Source organism: Notamacropus eugenii, chromosome 1, assembly GCF_028372415.1.
Source record: "Notamacropus eugenii isolate mMacEug1 chromosome 1, mMacEug1.pri_v2, whole genome shotgun sequence".
NCBI lineage: Eukaryota > Metazoa > Chordata > Mammalia > Diprotodontia > Macropodidae > Notamacropus > Notamacropus eugenii.
Window position 1 is genome coordinate 173,919,834 of NC_092872.1, and position 18,647 is coordinate 173,938,480.

Genomic DNA, 18,647 nt, shown 5'->3' on the forward strand with positions numbered 1-18,647 from the left:
TCATTATAACAAGAAGTTATTTGCTGACATGCTTAGAGATAATAGGCAGTTAGGTAACCCAGTGGACTGAGTTCCCAGGCTGGATTCAGGAAGACTCATCTTCCTGAGTTCAAATATGGCCTCAGACCCTTACTAGGTCTGTGACCTTGGGAAAGTCACTTAACCCTGTTTGCTTCAGGGTTTTTTGTAAAATAAGCTGGAGAAGGAAATGGCAAAACACTCCATCTTTGCCAAGAAAACTCCAAATGCAGTCATAGAGTCAAACATAATTGAGGAATGACTGAACAATAACATGATAGATGAATCTGTCCGCAGTGATCATGGATTTAGAGCCAGAAAGCTCCTTGGAGACCATTTTGCCCAACTCTGATTATTAGGTGAGGAAACAGAGCCCTAAGACATGAAGTGACTTGCCCAAAGGAAAAAAAAAACACAAAACAGCAAATATCACAGCCAGGATGCTAACCCAGGTCCTTTGTCCTTCAGTAGAGCCCCCTGTGCCTTTCCAATGCATCATCCTAATATGGAGATGACTTTGGAGTCTTATCATTAGAACACAAATCTTAGCAGGTTCTATCAGTCAGGTAAGTCTTCAAATATAGCCCTGCCAATAGACTACTTTCCAAAGACCAGCATAACTATTCATAGGTACCTAAATTAGGGTAACCAGTTGATGAATTCTTTAGTGAAATGAAAATAAATAAACTTCAGCAAGAACTATCACATACTCCATAAGCTTCTAAAACAATATTGCTTTGAGATTTTATTTGGGGTCTAGGATCAATAGTAAACAATAAAATTCTAGAATAGGTAATTTTAATTAATACTTACACTTTGAATTTGCATTCTCAGCTGACTGTTGGTGAACTTCAGAGATCTCGCGATACTCTGAAGGTAATAGATCAGCATGCTGTAAGAGAACAGGGTATAATCATACAATTGGTTGGGAGGAATCACACACACTTTTAAAAGAGCAGTTGAATTTCTGGAAGGTCTCATGTGGAGCCAGAAAGGACAAAGCCACTATAGCAAAGTGATCAGTTTCAAGGGTGCTAATATCTTGGGTAAGTAAAGGCATGATTCATCTCCATTGCCCTCAGGGATCTATATCTCCTCATCTCATGTCCTTTCAAAATCCCATAATAGGACTTAGCCAGACTTTCTATTCCTTAAAGATCTGCCTTTGTTCACTGCTTTTACTTCATCTGATGCTTCTTCCTACCTCTTCCTCCTCTCTGGAGTTGATGGCTGTCTGTCATGTGATGAAGGCTGGTGCCAAGGACAGGATCTCTGGGTAATGGGGAGTTCCTTCTCCTAGAACAATCATAACTACCTGAATCTGACTATCTTCTGTGTTTGTCTTTTCCCCTTCCCTACCCTATCTGAATTCTGTGTGTAGGAAAAGTGAGGACAAATACTAGAGTCTGATTTTCTAAGACACTGATACAGTCAACTTCAAGTCATGTCATCATCTTGATGTAATGATCCTCTTTGAGAAAAAAGGACAAACACAGCAACAACTTCTGGGGGTATGGAATCATTTATAGTGGCAATTCTTATTTTGGGGATTTGGGAAATAAGTTCCTGCATCCCAGTCACAGCTTAGAATGTACTGAGCATTGATATAAATTTAAAGCTAGGCATGACCTAGCAGTCATCCAATCAAATCCCTTTGTTTTACAGACAAGCAAACTGAAGGCCCAAGAAATAAAGTGACTTTCCTCAATGTTACACAGTAATTGGAAAAATAGCTAATGGGCATATGTTAAAGTCTTAAAGTGGAAGATGAAAATAAAAGAGAAAGTAAGGGACTGTTTGTAATGTAAAGATCTTCCCTACCCATTAATAGGCCTCAGGTGGAGCCCATTAAGAGAACCTTCACTAGGGGAGGCTTATTTTGTAGGAAGATCCACACCTTTTGTTAGTTTCTGTTGAGACACTGGGTCGTGAGGGTGGGGATGCCCTCTGACGTTGAAAGGTGTGTATATATTCTGAGGTGAGGTTTTGCTTTGGGGCTTACTCTTTGGAAGAAGGTTCCTGTGCCAGATGAGACTCTGAGTAGCTGTTAAGAAACCCCCTCCCCTCCCTGCCTCCATGTCTAGATGAAAGCCCAGAGGTAGGTGCTTCTTTCTCTGGTAACTATGTATGTATGTAAAGGTCAGACAGTTGGATCTGTCTGCTGACCTGTGATGTATGTATTGCTTATGGTCAGTCAGTTAAAAGCCCTATCTGTTGGTTTTTATTTCCCTGTTTGTATTTTCTCTGCTGGTAAATGTGATAAAAAAAAGATTGTTGTCCCCTCAAAAGTTGCTTTCCTTTTAGAAAAGCAGATCTAAGAACCTGTGCTAGCAGGCCATTCTGGATGTGTCAGAGTGCTTGCTGCTACAATATTATAGGAATCAAACAATTAGATCCAGGGTTAAAGAGCATTGGCTACTTCTGTGAAGCAGATTAAGGCAGAATTGTGAAACAATATTATAATAGATTTACAAATATCATACTTACAAGAGAAGAAGTAAAGCAGGAAGAATGACAATTGGGCTGCTAATATAGCCAATCACTGAGTTGAACCATAAGGGAAAATCATTCTTGATAGTTTCAGACACAATATCATAGATTTTCTCTTGACCACTGAGAAAGGGGAAAAACAAACAAATAAACCCAAAAGAACTTATATTGCTATTGGTTAAATAAACAAGATATAGGCCCAAGCATTTATACTTCAACACTTGAAGTTATAATCTAGGCAATCAGGACTCGAAAAAACCAGACTCACAGAGTTGGTGGAAACCTTGCAGGCAATCTAGTCCAACTTCTCAACTAGTACTAGGAATTCTCCTAATGATGTTTTTGACAAAGCGGTAATCTTGAATACCTCTGGTGGCAGGAAAATCACTACTACATAAGTCAGCCTGTTAGGAAGTTCTGCCAAAACCCAAAACAAAGAAACTAACAGACAAAAACTTCCTTCCTACAACTCCTACTCATTGGGCCCAGTTCTGACTTGCAGAGTCTATACTTTCTTCTACATGGCAGCCCAGAAGTGTTTAAAGACAGCTATCAGGTCTTTTCTAACTTATCCTGTAGATTACAATCCCTTTATTAGAGTGTTCTTATCTATGATGTTTGAGCACATCTTGGGTTGAGGTAGGGTGGGTGGTGGTGGAAGGACACATAAGCAAGCCATGTAGCCTGTATTTTTTTTTAATTGGACCACTTAGCACAGTGACTAACATATAGCAAGCATCTTAATATGTGTTTGTTGAGTGATTGAGTAGAGTTGTCTAGGGCCAGCTACTAGTCAGGTGATTTGTATAGGGTCACACCATCAGAATGCATCAGAGATGGAACTTGAACCCATGCCTTCGTTGCTCTCAGGATGCTCCCTATTCATTATGTTAACCTGCCATTCTATAATTATCTTTCACTAAATACTACTAAGTCCTAACTTGAGTACCTGCCCACACACACACACACACACACACACACACACACACACACACACACACACACACACACACATAGTTGATAGCTATCTAATTGTTATTGAAGCTATGAATTATAGTATCATGCATATAATTTGGAAACAAAAAACAAATCACTACAATCTATTCATTCCCCTCCCTTCCACCCTGTTCCCATACTGTTACCCTAACCTCTTCAGCAACAGAGTGGAGTCATATGGAAGTCAATTAATAGTTTCAAATTCACAAAATGCCATTGACTTTGCATAGGTGGTAGAGTGCTGGCCTTAGAATCTGGAAAATTTCAGTTCAAATTCCAGTGCTGACACTTGTTAGCTGTGTAGCCATGGACAAATTATTTAACTTCTCTGTACTGTAGTAGCTACTTCATAGGGTGATTGTGAATTTTAAATGAGATGATGTATGCAAAGCAACAAACTATAGAGTTTTATTTCAAATATAAGTTATCAAAATTGATTCATCTTAAAGAGTAATCAACATGAAAATAGATTTTTGCTTTCTAAGTATTTTTTCTCTCTCCTTTTCTCCCTCCTTCCCTCCCTCCATCTCTGTCTCTATTTCTCTTTGCCTCTGCCTCTGCCTCTCTGTCTGTGTCTCTCTGTCTCTCCATCTCTGTCTCTCTCTCCTTTGTTTCTTTTAGGTTATGTGAACTGAGGGAAATTGGATCATTAACATTCTATGAGGAGCACACCTGGCAAGCAGTCCAGTTTCCCTCAAACTGATTTTAGTTTCCAAACAAAAGCAAGTCTTTAAGGAAGAGATCACTCACCTGAAAGGACCACAGTTTAAAGATGGCTTGTATCGGGCAATAGCAAAGATTGTTGGCAGCATGCACAAAAACAGCATGAACAGCAACATGGCCAAGTAGAAGTTATTGGATCTATGAGAAAACCAAATATAGTTGGCTTCACTTTGCAGGAATTCTGTACACAATGTGTACATATATCCAAGGAACTGCTAAAGGAAGGTCTATGATATTGACCATTCTTAACCAGAAAACCACTTAAAAAAGGAAATGAACATGTATACCATTTACACTTTGCTTCACTTCAATTTAGAATCATGTGTGTATACAATATTACATACTAATTAAGGAAGAGATCACATGGTGGGGACTGGTGGCCAGGAAGGGGCACACTGGTGTATGAGTAGTGGAATGGAGCACACAAAATGATGAATTTGTAGAATTAGGCAACTTGGATTTGAATTCTGATTCTGACACTACATGACCTTGAGGTGCTCTGAACCTCAGTTTCTTCATCTTAAAAATGGAGGCATGATACTTGTACTATGTAACTCATGGTAATTGTAAGGACCAAATAAGGTTACTTATGTAAAATACTTGAGCATTACAGCTTAGTAGTAATAACAGCAAACCAATCAATCAAAAACTGAACATTTATCAAGTACATACTATGGTACATGCTATGTAGGATTATTGCTGCTACTACTACTACTGCTACTACTACTACTACTACTACTATTACTACCACCATCACCACCACCATCATTACCACCACCACTACTACTATTGCTACTATTCCTGCACTACCATCTTGATTTATATAATGATATACTTAAAAAATTCAATGGATCTGTGATCTCATTAATGTGAGTAGTCTCTCCACTGGTGCACCTCACAATCCATCTTAACCTTTTCATCTACAAATGAATAAACTGGAGCAGACAGAGGTGAAGGTTGCCTAGGGTTATACAGCTGGTAAATTTCTGAGGCAGAATTTGAACTCAGGTCTTCCTGACTCCAGATGAATTACTGAAGGGAGGGCAGAGCAGCACCTCCCTAATAAGTTGGGAGTCAGGCAGCAATATTAGTTTTGCCAAGTAGGATACACAGTAAATGAACTGGAATGCAAAATTTTGGCCATTCTCTTTCTTGCCTGGTGCTAGTTCTGTTTCCTCATGGACTCCTCATGGGCAGAAACAGTCTTTTATTCCCTACAATACCTAGCACATGTCAAGTAATCAATAAATGAGGAGGGAGGGAGTATAACTTTGGGCTGATAGCCTCTCAATGTTTTTTATGACTAAGACTTCAGTGAACACCTTGTATTTACTCAAATTATCACTTTTGCTGCCAAACAACACAAAGCAAAAAGCTTCTTTACTTTTATTTGAAAGAAGTCATTTCATTGTAAACAGGAAAGAAAAATAAAACATGTTATTCAATTAGGTTAAACTGTTTACATCCCTATACAGGAAGATGATACTTGTAATTTTTAAGAACTGTGTCTCTTAGGGCAGTTAGAAGAAGTATACATAGATAGAGTGTGTGAGTCTAAATTGACTTTGATGTGATATAAAAACATTAAGGGGTGAAAAAAAAGGATTGTATTGGGAGAAGAGGAAACAGGGAGGCAGAATGGAGTAAATTTATCACAGTTTATCACCACGACCAGGTAGGAATTATACCAGGAATGCAGGGATGGTTCAATATTAGGAAAACTATCAGCATAAATGGCCATATCAATCACAAAACCATTAGAAGTTATAGGATTATCTCAATAGATTCAGAAAAAGCTTTTGACAAAATATAGCACTCATTCCTACTAAAAACACCAGAAGGCACAGGAATAAATGGAGCATTTCTTAAAACGATAAGTAATAGCTATCTAAAATCATCAGCAAGCATTACATTTAATGGGGATAAGCTAGAAGCTTTCCCAGTAGGATTAGAGGTGAAACAAAGATGCCCATTTTCACTGCTATTATTCAACATTGCACTAGAAATGTTAGCTTTAGCAATAAGAGAAGAAAAAAGAAATTGGAGTTAAAATAGGTAATGAGGCAACAAAATTATGACTCTTTGTAGATGACATGATGGTATATTTGGAGAATCATAGAGAATCAACTACAAAACTACTTGAAATAATTTACAACTTTAGCAAAGTTCTAGTATATAAAACAAACCCACATAAATCATCAGCATTTCTATATGTTACCCCAAAGCCCAACAACAAGAGATAGAAAGATAAAGTCTATTTAACATAATTGCAAATAATATAAAATATTTGGGAGTCTACCTGCCAAAACCCCCCAGTAATTATATGAACAGAATTACAAAATAATTTTCACACAAATAAAGTCATATCTAAACATAGGGAAAAATGTCAATTGCTCATGAATAGGTCAGACTAATATGATAAAAATGACAATTCTACCTAAATTAATTTACCTATTCAGTGCCATACCAATCAAACTACCAAAAAATTATTTCATAGAGCTAGAAAAAAATAATAAAATTCATCTGGAAGAACAAAAGGTCAAGAATATCAATGGAATTAATGAAAAAAAATGCAACAAAAATGTGGCCTAACTACACCAGATCTAAAACTGTATTATAAAGTGGTAATCATCAAAATTATTTGGTACTGGCTAAGAACTAGAATGGTGGATCAGTGGAATACATTAGGTACACAAGACCCAGTAGTAAATGACTATAGTAATCTACTGTTTGATAAATCCAAAGACTCCAAATGCTGGAAAAATTGGAATATAGTATGGCACAGACCAACGTCTTACACCATATACTAAGATAAAGTCAAAGTAAGCACACAATTTAGACATAGAGGGTGATACAAAAACAAATTAGGAGAGCATGGACTAGTTTGCCTGCCAGATCTATGGAGAAGGGAAGAACTTACGATGAAGTAAGAGATAGAGAGCATTATGAGATGCAAAATGCATAATTTTGATGATACTAAATTAAAAGTTTTTTGCACAAAGAAAACCAATGCAACCAAGATTAGAAAGAAAGCAGAAATCTGGGAAACAATTTTTACAGCCAGTGTGTCTGATAAAGGTCTAATTTCTCACCTATATAGAGGATTGAGTCAAATTTATAAGAGTACAAGATATTCCCCGGTTGATAAATGGTCAAAGGATAGGAACAGGCAGTTTTCAGTTGTGGAAATTAAAACTATCTCTAGTCATATGAGAAAATGCTCCAGTTCACTATTGATTAGAGAAATGCAAATTAAAACAACTCTGAGGTATCATCTCATACCTATCAGATAGACTAATATGACAGAAAAGGAAAATGATAAATGTTGGAGAATATGTGGGAAAATTGGGACACTAATGCATTGTTGGTAGAGTTGTGAACTGATTCAACTATTCTAGAGAGCAATTTGGAACTATACACAAAGGGCTATAAAACTGTGCATACCCCTTGATCCAGAAATACTACCACTAGGTCTGTATACCAAAGAGATCATAAAAGAGGGGGAAGGACCTACATGTACAAAAATATTTGTAACAGCTATTTTTCGTAGTGTCCAAGAATTGGACATTGAGGGGATGCTCATCAATTGGGGAATGGCTGAACCAGTTGTGGCATGTGAATGTAATAGAATACTGCTGTGCTATAAGAAATGATGAGCAGGTGGATTTCAGGAAAACCTGGAGATACCTCTATGAACTGATGCTGAGTGAAGTGAGAAGAACCAGGAGAATATTATACAGAGCAAAAGCAACATTGTGTGATGATCAATTTTGATAGACTTAGCTCTTCTCAGAAATACAATGATCCAAGACATTTCCAAAAGACTCATGATGGAAAAATGCTTTCCACATCTAGAGAAAGAACTATGGAGTCTGAATGCAGATTGCAGCATTCTATTTTCACTTTTTTGTGTTTTTTTTTGTTTGTTTTCTTTCTCATGGTTTTCCCCTTTTGTTCTGATTCCTCTTTCACAACATGACTAATGTGAAAATATGTTTAATATGATTGTACCTGTATAACCCATATCAAATTGCTTGCTGTTTTGGGGAGGGGAAAGAGAAGGAAGGAGGAAGAAAGATTTAAAGCTCAAAAATTTTACAAAAAGGAATGTTAAAAATTATATTTACATGTAGTTGGAGAAGATAGAATACTATCAAGTGAAAAAACCACAGTAAAACCAACAATTAAAAAAAATACTCTGTACTGGAGCGATTGATTAAAGGCAAGAATTAAGAAACAAACAAACAAAAAAGACGTTATTTCACTGACCTGGAAGCTCTGAAAACTTGCTGATGGGGCACATTACAGGTTAGCACAGCCCAGCTTCTTAAATACATCAGACCAATTAACTTGAGAACATTGAATGCTGGAAGGCAGGGTGAGAAAAAAGCCCCCATCCTATAAAAAAGAGAAAATACAACATTATCATATAATATCTTAACCATTCTTTATATCTTTTTTTAAAAATTAAAAATTCCATCTTGGTATTCAAGGCTTTCCTCAACCTGGTTCCAATCTGCCTAGCCAGTTTTGTATCATTCCTTTATTCACTTTATATGCTCCGTTATTGCCAAACTGGACTACTCTTTATCTCTTCTTGACCACCACCTACCTGTTCCTAAACTTTTCTTTTATACTATATGTAGAATGAACTTCTTCCCATTCAATTTATTCAGTTTAACCAATATATAATAATTGCTTATCTAAAGCACTATCTGTGAAAAGCAAGCACCCTGATATACACAGGAGGGCCTGCTATCACAAGTTCTTTGATTTGCTTTTCTAAAAGCATAGGCAACTTTCAAAGGGTCAGCAATCACTTTAATCAAGTATGAATATCATTCACTTAGTTCAGGAGAAAAAGTTAGCACCCTGAACTTCAGAGAAAATACAAAGAGAGAAACATAGATCAACCAACAGACAGGGCTTCCAGCTGCATGATATCAATAGGCAGATGCAACTGTCTGAGTATGCATACATAGCTACCAGAGAAAGCAGCACCAGCATCTGGGTTTTCAAAGCTGGGGGGCTGCTTAGCGGCTGCCCAGAGGATGGATGTGAAGGATGGTGGGGAGATAGAATTGGCAAGATGAAACCTGATTTAATCTAAATGTGAAAAAGAATGATGGATGACTCCAGATTTATGAATTTTTATGAGTGGGAGAATGATAATGCCTTTAACAGAAATAAGGACAACAAGAATAGGTTTAGGAGGAAAGAAGAATTTTGGTTTGGAACATACAAATTTGAGATACTGATGGAATTTCTATGTGGAGATAGCCAGCAGGCTGTTAGAGATGAGGAAAATATTAGGACTAGAGATATAAATTTAGGAATAATTAATATAGAGATTATTGTTGAACCCATGGGGGCTAATGATATCACCAAGTGAAAGACTGTAGAAAGAGGAGAAAAGATGGCCCAGGATAGAGCCTAGAGGAGAACCTGCATTTAGGAAATAGGACATAGATCATTATTCAAGAGAGCAGATGGTGACCTAAGGCTGAGGACCAGAAAACTGTGGATAATGGAAAGACAGGAGAGCAAGAGATGTGATGGTAGAGGAAACCAAATTGTTAAATAGTTTAGCTGTAGCATCAAGACTTTAAATGAAGGAACAAGGGTGACAAATTTGGAATATAGGGAAGATTGTATAGTGAAGAATGCTGTTAATCCCAAACAGCCATTTAACAACCCCTCTGTGCATCTCCTTATCCTCAGGAGAAACTAGTATAAGCATAGGGAAGGTGAATGGCAATGGTAGTTGAAAGGGTTATGTGCTAAAAAAAGGTCCCTCCTCTACGTCTATGGAAGTACTTATTGATCTTTAAGCCCTATCCTAGTCATCATCTCCATGAAGCCTCCCCTCTCTCCTTAGATACTTCATGTTTTCATAGCACTTTACTTGGACCTTTCTTTCTATTTGTTTCACTCTCCCTTCCTTATATCATAGGTATTTCTGTAAATGCCTTTTCACTCCATTAGATTATAAACTTCTTAAGAGAAAGGATGATGTCATCTATGTCTGAATCTCCAATTTCCAGCACAGTGTCGTGCATGCAGTGCAAATCTGATAAGTGAGTGTTGACTTGAATAGCTTGTAAATTAAATTTTGATGTAATTATTCAGAAGTCACATGATGAGACTAGACAGCACAATAACATCACATATTTACGAGGTAGGCAGGACTATTAAAATGTATGTGTTCCTAGAATCATGGAGTATTGGAGCTGAAACATACCTTAGCAATGCTTGAGTCCAACATATCCATTTATAAATTATCATAGACCTGAACCTTCTCCACAGATGGAAGGGAATCCTTTTTTTAAATATCCTCAGAAGGGAAAAAAAGGTCATAATCCCTTTAGAAGTTTTTTTTTCAATACTAGCTGGCACAATGAAAGTTTTCCCTATGTATCAGCTACATTTCTCTGGCTATAATAAAACTTCCTTTGCCTGGTTTGCTTCTGTCATTGGTTTTGGTGGGTAGTTGGTCTGAATAGAATTGAGAGAAAGGGTCATTTAACAATTAGGACCAGACAATGTGGTCCTGTGGAAAGACCATTGCATTAAGAGTTAAGAGACTTGGACCCTGAATCCTTCAATAAGCATATGATCTTAAGAAAGTCTCTAAACTTTTCTGTCTTACAAAGTTCTCCGCTGTCAGGTGGAGATAACAGCTGGCATACCTAATTCACAGGGTTGTTTTAATGATTAAAAGAATTTTATTCATGTGTGGTTGAGAGGGACATTATGGGAAAGTGGCTTCCTGGCCGCCACCAGTAAATAAGATGAACACAAGGAGCCATTGGAAATGTAGAAACTCAGACAGGTAGGTCAGAAGGTAAAGGTAATAGAATAGTGATAGCGTGGAGTGGAGATGAGCTATGCAGAAATGATTGTAGAAAGAGGTAGAAGGACATTTGAAAATCATGTATTCTTCACCCCAGCTAAGTTTACAAATAAGGAAACTCAAGCCAAGGAGAAGGTCATAATGGAGTAAACAGCAGAGCTGGGAATTAAAATTCGATTCCCTGATTTCAAACCCAGTGTTCTTTTCATTGTACAGCAGTATAACAGGGGCAATAGTAGCAGGGACAAATCTATGGGATTTTCAGATGAAGAGCCATGAGCCTCTTCTTCTCACTTCAAATGGCCCCAGAAGCATGGGGGCATTTATCAGCTGTAAATGAGAGAATTGAAAAAAAAATCAAAGAACTCATAGTATTTTAGAGCCAGTGAGAACTTGGAAAGGAAGGACAGGAAAGAGCTGAGGTGTTGGGGTAAGATATTGGAAGAGATATAAAAAAGAAGAGGGAAATAAGAAGGCAAACCAGAAGGGGGCTTAGAGATTTTTCTAGCTCAACGTTTTACCTCTTTTTAGATAAGAAAACTTAGGTCCCAGAAGATAAACTGACCTACCCAAGGTCACACAGCTACTTAGGGAAAAAATTAGGAGCAAAGCCCTTTCTACTTTATCACAGCTGTCTCTTGTTCTTGTAAAAGCTATAGGAAGTGAAAAGTATAGGAGAATAAGAGAAGACTAGGAAGATAAAAAAAGAGGAGAGAAAAGAGAAGTGAACTTTCATCATTTCTATTAGGGGAGGGTGATACTTGGGAAACATTTCAAGAAAAGATATGTTGTGACTTACAAAAGACAGTAATAGCATTTCAGCAAGATAATGTGTGGTGGAAACTCTTATGGTCACTTCATTGATAATAGGTTGTTGGAACTTTTGAGATCACTTTGTCCACTCTCTTTATTTTATAGATGAATCAAGTGGAGGTTCATAGATGAAGAGAGATGAAGGTTAAAAAGTTGGTTCTCACTGGTCTTTTCCTCCATGATTTTTTCTAATCATACCCCTTCTTACTTTCCTCTTCTGTAGAGCTCAGGAAAAAATTGTTTCATGCTAGCTTTTATTGAGCTTTTCTTTGAGATCACTTTTAAATGTGGTAGCTGATTTTTTCAAACAAATAAAATGAATCAAACGTTCTTTTCTTGATCACCCCCACCCTTTCTCGAAATCTGATGTCACTGGCTTACAAGAGGTTTTGAGTACTGACAGGGAAAGGTCTTACGAAGTTATAGATGATAATTACTATTGGAAGTGATGGAACTTGAATTCTCAAGACATTGCTGTGCAGTGCATTCATTAGCTGAAGTCTCCAAATGAAATGAATAGACCAGAACCCAAAACAGCTTTGTTACCTACCAAATCATTCCTTGGTTGTAGACCAAATGGAGCACATTTTCAGCTATTTTGAATTCTCCATATTCAGGCTAGAAGTAAAAATGAGTCAATAAATAGTGGATAAAATACTGTAAACCTTTTAGAGAGAGGAGAATGGAGAGAGTCAGAGGGGAACAAATTAGTCTCATGAGAATTTACTCTTTCCCTTCTCCCATATAACTTATCCTCCCTAGAGCTCCTAAATCTGGCTAATGTAGTAAAAAACCATCAGGAGAGGGTAAAGTTAGCTCACTCAGAACTTCTTGAATGAGATATCTAACACCAACATAGCACTGAACTTACAAACTTGCTTTCCAGGTCCCAACACCAACAGTCACTTAAATATCGAACAAAAAGACCTCGGAAAAAGTCAATAAGCAGAATGCTTGCCACTGTGAAAATCATATCAATAATGGAGAGCTTCAGCATTTCCTGTAAAATAAAAGATCTTGTGTTACTATTGAAATTCATCAACTGCTTCCTGTTACTTCTATATCTATTTGCAGGTTATCTTCATTCTTTCTTTTAGTAGGATGTATCTTCCTTATTTATACCTTTTTGTGTTCTGAATCTCTGTTTTTTACTTAGTCTGATAGTAAGACTGCAACTCCTTTCTTTCCTACATTCAACTGATACATAATTAATTTTTTGATCCCTTAATTTTTATTCAATGTATTTATTTTATATTTCTTGCAAACAAATGATGGGAGTTGTATTTCTTAATCCTATTCATCACTCTTTTTGGTTCTATCAGATTGTTCAACTCATTCACATTTAAAATTATGAAACTTAGGACTATATTTTTCTCCATTTGTCTCTAATGTCGTCATTTCTCTCCCCAAATGATGACTGTTTCCTCCATTAGATCATGAATAATTTGAGGGAAGGTTACTTTTTGTAACCCCAGTGCTTAGCATAGTGCTTGGCACATAGTAGGGACTTAATAAATACTTATTGACAATGTTTTCCTCTTCTAAAACAGTGCTATGTCTCTTGAGTTTTTTTTAGCTTAGCCTATTTTAAAGCAATCCTGTTTCCACCAGTTGCCTTTACCTACACCCTCAAAGCCTTACCCCATCCACATGCATCTGCATTGATCCTAGGATATCTATTGATCTCTATTTGAGCCTTCTAGATGTTAGTCTATTAATTCTTTTGACAAATATTGATTAAATACCTACTTGAGGCTGTCAGTCAATTAGACTAGCCCATGAGGAAAAAGAAAAACTGGAAAGGAATCAAAGTTTGGCTATCCCTTCAAAGAGTGAGGGGAGGCCTGGCTTTCAATTCTATGAGGATTGGGGAGGAAGCCCTGGGATAGGGATGCCAGATTACTGGAACCAGAGAAGTGGCAGCTGGTGGTAAATGAGAGAATAGGGCCACATCCTTTGGGGTAAGAAGAAAACCATTATACCAACAATGCTACCTTCAATTCCCATAGACAGTATAACACTGTTAGACAAGCAGAATGGATAGATCCAAGTGGGTGTTGTCTGCATCAGAGGATTCCCCATAGGAGGGCAGACAAATTCCACAGATGCTATCTTTGAGGAGTATGATGGTTAGTGAGAAATGATTGACAGTAAAGTACTATGAATGTATATATGGGTGGGTGAGTTATTGGGGTGGAAGGAGACAGATTCATGAAGTGTTCTTGAAGGTTTTCCTTCCCCAGGAAAAGTTCTAAACATGATATGGAGTCAGGGTGATCATTGAAGAAAGCTGAAATCTTCTTCAGGTGACTGCTTTGAACAAGATAACGCTCAGTTGGATATTTATGTTCTTATCTGTTTTTAATCACATAATCATCATTATATCCTATCCTATCATATCATATCATATTATATTACACCATATCATATTATATCATATCATATCATATCATATTATATTACACCATATCATATTATATCATATCATATCATATCATATTATATTACACCATATCATATTATATCATATCATATCATGTTGCTGTTATGTTGTTATATTATATTTTTGCTTTATACATCTAGCATTGCTTATTACAGTAGCAGCAGTAATAGTAGTTATTGTTATTTTATACGGTTGATGGGCAGAAGACAGCCAATGCTTACTGAGAAATAAATGTGTGGATCTAAACAAATGGATTGGTATGTAAAGATAAATAGATGTAGGGAAACATATTTAGACCTCTACCAGAGTCCTCCTCTAATACTTATCGTCACATGGAAGTGGCCCTAGATTGCTTATAGCTAGGTAATTGTCAAATAAACACTGACATGCATGAGCTAACCAAACTGGAAAGAATTTGAGAATGTTTATTATCCAACAACTAGTTTAGCTAAGTTCAGGAGGTGGCTGCAGAGTCATGAATTTTCTAGCCATAGCCAAACACAAAGACCAGAATTTACTAAAGTACAGAGGAGTTACTTTCCTAGTACAGTATCAGCAATGCCATCTTCCATGGAAGAAATAGGCATATCAATGGAATCATAAATTCTTGAAATATTAAAATATGGAAATATCATGTCAGAGGTCAAAGGTAGCTATACTTCAGATAGGGACCAGACTGTATGACCTCTGAGGGTCTGTTAGATCTATGATTTGATTATTCTAGATTATATAGAAAGAAGTATGTCTTTCTATATAATCTATTTAGAAACCTTCAAGTTATCTTTCTCATGATACGTGGTGATACTTCTTTCTTCCCCTAAATTTTCGCAATGTGATACAAAGGGGTTTAACGACTTTTTGTAGTCCATTATTTCACTCTTCAGATGTTCCCTATCCACTCTCCCCCATAGCTGAGATTTTGCTTTGCAGGATCCCTTTTTGTTTTTAGGATCTCAGTTTTCTTCTCTTTCCTGGGCTCTCCATGTTTAGTTGCCTAAATGTAACTATGTGACCTTTTTCTTAGCCCCATGCTTCCAGAACATGACACACAGCACTTCTCAGGTTTTCTGTTTATATTAGAATGAGCTACATAGGCTGTGGTCCTTCTCCATGGGGCACATTGCAGGCCATCTGATAAGATTTGAATCCAGGTCACCTTGATTCTAGCCCTAGTATCCTCTCCACTAAGTTGTACTGTCTCTCTAAAATGTACAACTGGGATAAAATGTTTTGAAAAAACAAAAAATAAAAACAATAGCATTTTCTTGAGGCCTAGGATTTATTTTCTCTTAATCTTCACTCTAATCCCCTTTAATAACTATTCTTTTTTCCTCTCTTAGAATCTGCTTGCTTAAAGCTCACATGACTCTCCTTGCTTTTTTTCTTGCTCCGTCTGGGTGTACTCCTGTACTTGTCCTTTCTCTTGACCCAGAAAGCAGAAGCCACAAGCCCCGTCCTTATTTTCCAATCATACTTCACAGGTAGCATCCTTGGCTCCAGGAAGGCATCATTTGAACCCATCCAGACTCAGGCAGAATTCATTTCTCTGTATGTCTCCCAGACTCATCCCCTCCATATTCTACATCCTTTTTCTTCTCACAAGTTAGTCATCACATACTTTTTCCCTCATAGGTAATAAATAATACTGATTTGTTGAAGCCTGATTACCTGTCCAACATATGTTTCCCAGCACTGGTCCTGTTGATTCTGTACATTGTAGTTGTAGGAAGTTGTTTTATTAGTGACGGTAGTGGGTACCAGGTAATTCTGAATTGTGCTGTTTTGTTTCACTTGAATACCAGAAATAGTTGGGGACCATTTTTCTCCCTCAGGAAGTGCTCTTGTGGGTAGGAAGTGAGGAGAATCTATCCAGTTGCTTGCATTATTTTTAACTTCCGCTTCCTGAAGGAAAGAAAACAGAGGTTACACACACCTGTGTCAATGAAACTGTTCCCAGGGATGTCTACCCTTCAACAAATGACCTCACTTGCCTATAGCATGAGAAACCTAACTTATTTTGGTTAAGAATAGTTATTGGAGAGCTGTGATTTAATTTTTGTTCTAGTACTTACTTGTTTATCCTGGAAAAGAGAAGACTGCAATGTGTATAGTCTATGTCAGATTTCATGCTATCTGGCAGAGGGAACAGGGGAGGGGAGAAAAATGTAAAACTCAAAATTGTATAAAAGTGAACATTGAAAACTAATAATAAATAAATAAATAAATTCAGAAAATAAAAAATTAAACCACATATTTACTAAAAAAAAAAAAAAAAAGAAAAGAAAAGAGAAAACTGGGAAGGGAGGTGTACTGTAGTGCTCTCCAAGTATTTGAAGGGCTTCTACATGAAACAGAGTTGTTCCCTTTGGCCTCATAGAGTAGAACCAGGGAAAATAAGTGGAAGCTGCAAAAATGCAGATTTGATCTTGATGTCAGGAAACATTTCCTAAAAATTAGAGCTGTTGAAGATACGGTGGTCTGCCTAGAGAGTTGGTGAGTTCTCATTCCTTGAAGGTCTTCAAGCAGAGGCTGGATGACCATTTGTCAGGTATTTTATAGTGGGGATTCATTTGGTATAAGGAATTGACTAGATGATCACTAGAGTCCCTTCAAATTCTCAAATTTTGTGATTCTTTGAGTTCCTTACACCAATGAAATCACAGGTCTAGCGATAGATAAGCATCTTATACAGATATTTATGCGTGTGTGTGTATATATATATATATATGTGTGTGTGTGTGTGTCTTCATATGTATATACACACATATATGCATGTATTTGTATGTATGCATAATGAAAGGAAGAGAGAAAGAGAGATTTGATTGGGTCAGACCTAGGATTTCATTTTCTCTAGGTATTCCTTCTATCTGTTTCAGTCTTTGAAAAAAAAATACCACCTCCTTCTTCAATGCTCATTGGCTTTTAGACTTAGCACACAATTGCTAAGGGTCCCAGTGGGACCTACAATAACTGACATTACAGCATATTCACCACAATTCTGGTGTCCAGATATTCTATAGTGTTGTTGAAGGACATATGCATAAAGTGATCAATCACCTTCTGCTGTATCAGTATAAGAGCAACTCATTTTTTTTGAGATATATATTCTTTGTGAATGGTCCTTTCTTCCTTCTTTGCTTCCCTCCCTCACCCCTTTCTTTCCTTGTTTCTTTCTTTGTTTCCTTCCTTCCTTCCTTCCTTCCTTCCTTCCTTCCTTCCTTCCTTCCTTCCTTCCTTCCTTCCTTCTTCCCTTCCTTCCTTCCTTCCTTCCTTCCTTCCTTCCTTCCTTCCTCCCTTCCTCCCTTCCTTCCTTCCTTCCTTCCTTCCTTCCTTCCTTCCTTCCTTCCTTCCTTCCTTCCTTCCTCCCTTCCTTTTTTCGGTTGTGTGACTCCTACATGGCAGGTAGGTATCCTTAAGCATGTCACAAACCTAGTTGAAGTAGTCTTCTCTTTACACATCTAAAGATGCTGTTAGAGCATGTTGGAATACTCACAGCAATACTCATGCTGTTCACCTTGTCCAGAAGTGCAATGATTAAGCTGTACAGGTTTCCCAGATATAACACAAGAACTCTGAAAGTAACAAATATACAATGAAGAATTAGCTGTCACACATTGGTTGATGGGTCTGTATTGCAGAAATTGTAATCAATCTAGTATGATGCGAAGTATTGAGAGTCAGGCTTCTGGGAGTCTAATCCTGGGTTTGCCACACTAGCTATGTGACCTTGAACAAATAACTACAGTTCTCTGTGGTTGTTTCTTTCTTTGATAAATGTAGGGATTAGATTAAATCAGATTTCTTAAACCAACTTCAGAATGCAGCTTACAATCTTTTCCCTTCTGAGATATATTGTGCCACCTATTGCTCCTTTTTGCAGCCCAGCATGTGATCAGATTTGGGAAGAGAAACAGACTTAGGTAGTCACACAAACCAATGTGTGCTTTAAATAGAAACTCCCTTCCCTTTCCCTTATAACCTGCTAGATATAAGACAAGTTGTCAGGAAAAGTGATGGGGAGGAGGGGAAGGAGTCACAAAGATAAAGAGAGCATAACCTCTCACCCCAAGGAGCTACAATCTAGTAAAGAGGTAGAAAGACAAGTCACTAAGCTTTTTTTCCCTCTCTTACTGTGAAACAAGAGCAATGTTACCAATTGACCTAATATGATTATTTTGAGGACAAATGAGATAACAAATTAGATTCTTCTTAATGTCTCCTAGGAAGGTATGCACAAAGGAAAGCATTTCCTTCTCTCAGATCAAGAGAAGATGGTGATATAATCAAGCAGAAAATAGACTTGATCCCAGC

The 18,647-nt window shown here is 37.2% G+C and overlaps 1 protein-coding gene across 2 annotated transcripts in view; it reads right to left on the reverse strand.

The window, feature by feature from the left end:
• TMC3 (transmembrane channel like 3) overlaps positions 1-18,647 on the reverse strand; it is a 73,620-nt gene that overhangs the window by 12,923 nt on the left and 42,050 nt on the right. For both annotated transcript variants that reach the window (XM_072619285.1, XM_072619278.1), the window contains 8 exons: positions 17,830-17,908; positions 16,005-16,238; positions 12,765-12,893; positions 12,444-12,511; positions 8,497-8,625; positions 4,255-4,365; positions 2,506-2,631; positions 832-910 (listed from right to left, as the gene is read on the reverse strand). In XM_072619285.1, the coding sequence (XP_072475386.1) occupies positions 832-910; positions 2,506-2,631; positions 4,255-4,365; positions 8,497-8,625; positions 12,444-12,511; positions 12,765-12,893; positions 16,005-16,238; positions 17,830-17,908 (955 nt within the window). The remainder of the gene's footprint in view (positions 1-831; positions 911-2,505; positions 2,632-4,254; positions 4,366-8,496; positions 8,626-12,443; positions 12,512-12,764; positions 12,894-16,004; positions 16,239-17,829; positions 17,909-18,647) is intronic.